The sequence below is a fragment of the Mucor mucedo genome, assembly GCF_025094135.1.
Source record: "Mucor mucedo strain NRRL 3635 chromosome Unknown EV154scaffold_166, whole genome shotgun sequence".
In the NCBI taxonomy this organism is placed as follows: domain Eukaryota; kingdom Fungi; phylum Mucoromycota; class Mucoromycetes; order Mucorales; family Mucoraceae; genus Mucor; species Mucor mucedo.
This window is the reverse complement of record NW_026252450.1, coordinates 69,644-72,664: the sequence shown is the minus strand read 5'-3', so window position 1 is coordinate 72,664 and position 3,021 is coordinate 69,644. Positions and strand designations below refer to the sequence as shown.

At 34.4% G+C, this 3,021-nt stretch overlaps 1 protein-coding gene across 1 annotated transcript; it reads left to right on the top strand.

Moving 5' to 3' along the window:
- The first annotated feature begins 744 nt into the window (after nt 1-744).
- On the top strand, nt 745-2,641 carry EV154DRAFT_527502 (uncharacterized protein). The gene is made up of 5 exons (XM_051603492.1): nt 745-1,129; nt 1,151-1,465; nt 1,544-1,687; nt 1,749-2,104; nt 2,160-2,641. Exons 1-5 carry the CDS (start codon nt 786-788, stop codon nt 2,453-2,455), a joined length of 1,455 nt encoding a protein of 484 aa, XP_051451912.1. The 5' UTR covers nt 745-785; the 3' UTR covers nt 2,456-2,641.
- The last annotated feature ends 380 nt before the right edge of the window (nt 2,642-3,021 follow it).

Genomic DNA, 3,021 nt, shown 5'->3' with positions numbered 1-3,021 from the left:
ATCGGCAGTGAAAGATAACGTTTGCTTTTCGTGCAAGTCTCCTTGGGAAAAGGGTCATTCCTGTCTTAAGAGGGAAAGACATCTAGCGGCTAAGGTGTCAAGAATGGCAAGACAACCACCAAAGGTCTTCAGGCGTGCTGAACGAGAAGGCCTACTTGTAATTGAACCAGTCAAAGAGTACATGACCTCGTAGGTAAAATTGGACTTGATGAATAGAAACAAAGCTTCTTGATATTTAAACTGTTCTGTTTTATTTATTTATTTTTGTAAAGATCTGCTCCAACTGTTCCGTTACTAATACTGAAAACAACAGAAGCGACAATATCTCTTTGTTCGGTGTATTGCAGTGCTAAAATTAATCTTGCAATACCTTATGGCAAAGAAGATATTAATGCATCTAGGAATCTGCACTGTATATCATGGAATGTCAAAACTAATGTTCAAGTCGCTCCAAGATTGCAACGACAATAGCAGCAAAAAAAAGACATGTCCCCGTAACAAAAACGGGTTGACGTTTACACGTAAGTGATGATTGGCCAAAATTAAATATTTAAAAACCACTAACTTTTTTGTACATGTATCCTCCAGGAGTGTAGCTCATATAATCCAAAAAGATATTATTTTACTTTTTAAAAACAAAACTATAATAACTTCCAGCCAATTATAGGCAATCATTTCTATCTGACTGCTAATCTCATTTTAGAAATTATCGAAATCCTCGAGCCAATCCAGTTGTTCAAAAGACTTATCTATTCTTATCATTTCAAGTATATTCATTTCCTGTGATGGCAAAGTCAAAAAAACACAACATTAAAACGCATGAAGGTGATAAGAAATCCCTTCCAGAGGACACTCAATGGTGTCTCTCTAACTTGCGCAATTTGACAACAAGAAAGTCCTATGATGTATTTGGCCATGAGTACAATTCAGTACAAAACATTTCAAGGAGATATAAGAATATTATGAACAATGAACTGAAAGGCGCCAAAAACATCGTGAACATTAGAAACGAGCATAACATATGGATAAAGTCAAAGAAGAATACTAACTATTGGCTAGAGAAAATAAGAGTAGAAACAGTCTCAAATACACATATTGAAGGCGGCCAATACGTTCAGGAGGATGTCAGGTCTTAAATTGACCAAATAAGAGCCATGGATAATAGTCAGAATCAAGAAAAAGACGCCCAAACTGACAAAACTGATGGAGAAGCTACTGAGTATCATGAAGATGAGCAAAATAAAATTAAGGAAACTGAAGAAGATGAAAGTGTCGAAGTAGAACCTTGGATTATGGAGAATGGTATCAATGTTACAACCTTGTTCACTGAATATTATAAACGTGTCGAACAGTTTTTTAAGACTGAAGGTTTAATCCCAATTGAAATCCATGTTCAAGAGTTATCAGCCCTAAACCACATACTAATTTTAAAACCATTGCAACATAGCAAAATGATAAGAAAATTGTTCACTGACGAGAATATTTAATATATCACAAATGAACAACTAAAAACGTCAATGAACTCCTCGCTTGATTTTACCAGTGATGAATTAACACAGTTAAACCTCATATTAAAACGTTTAATAAATCAAACCCAAAGTGTACATAATATCGCTACTAATCTTAGGGTATTCTCCAATTCCTTGGATTACGAAAAACGCCGAGTCATCATAGGCATTGCAATTCTGTAAGTATTATCAATAACTCTTTTATGCGGATTAATGCTAATGTGGAATTAATTTCTATAGAGTCATAAAACTCCCTAAAGATCCAATCGTAGATATCACTACTATTTCTGAATCAGAACTGTGGAGTATTTATTTTGACCCTTTTTTATCTGCCATTATATCCGATAATGAAAGAAACACACTTTTAAGATGGTTAAACAAGCAAGCTGAGAACGATCTTTTAAGACCAGACGCATCCCTTACAACGATCAACCAATTACAGTTTGGTTTCAATCTTGGATTTGGTGAAGTGAAAATTAGTCAGCCGACATGCGATAAAGCAGCACTTTGCAACGACGTTTTACGATTAACCCATCTAACCAAAGAATACCTTGATAATCATCGTTTAGACGCTTCACTTAGTTTCCAAATTCATGGTAAGTGCACTTAGTTATGATAGGTGTACAGTGTTTTTATATTGACGTATTACAGGCTTTTCTGTTTCATTTTATATGACTCAATTACCATGTCATAAACTATACACGACGGCTGAACTCGGTAAAGTATCGTTTTCGAAATCGTTAAAAGACATATCGGCTTTCTGCTGTCCGCAAAATTTGCAATTTCTAATTCAGGTTACAAATGCTTTCTGGAGCCATTGCAAACCTAGTCTATCCCCTTCGGTCATAAAAGAAAGTTCATCAAGATCCGTCAATATAAACCTTCTTTATGAGTTTGTGGATCCGCACAAAAGCCGTAAAAGAACTTGTCATGATTTCTTTGGATAGTTGACATTAGTTTTTTTGTTTTTTAATTCCCTCTCATAGTTACAGACACACACGTCCCGTACATTTGCTTTTCGTGTTCTATTTTCTTAATAAAGAAATGACTATTTATTATAAGTATAATTCTAGGTAGACGAGAAGGTGTTTCAGCAAGATTAAAGAGTTTTTTTTTACTTAGATATTGTATGAGTTAGCAGCCTTTATACAGTAATAAAAAGCATAAATTAATTTTCTAACGAGAGAAATGAGTGTATCGAATGTATACTTTGCAGAACGGGAAGAAACATAACCGAAAACATGTCAAATACAATAAACTTGGATTAGGCGCTTAATCTTGAAGAATTTCGATGTCAACAAAAGCGAGTTTAAAATAATGCAACTGCTACCACTAAAAAAACTATTGCCTAATGAAAACATAAACATCGAGCTCGGCTAGAATCCGAAGTGTGCTAATGTAGTTTATTGAAAAATGAACTCAAATGATTTTTTTTAAGGCGAAGCCATGTCCTCCAACTGTATTATACCGTTTCGCTAATCATTCAAAACGTTCAATTATTAAATGTTTTAAT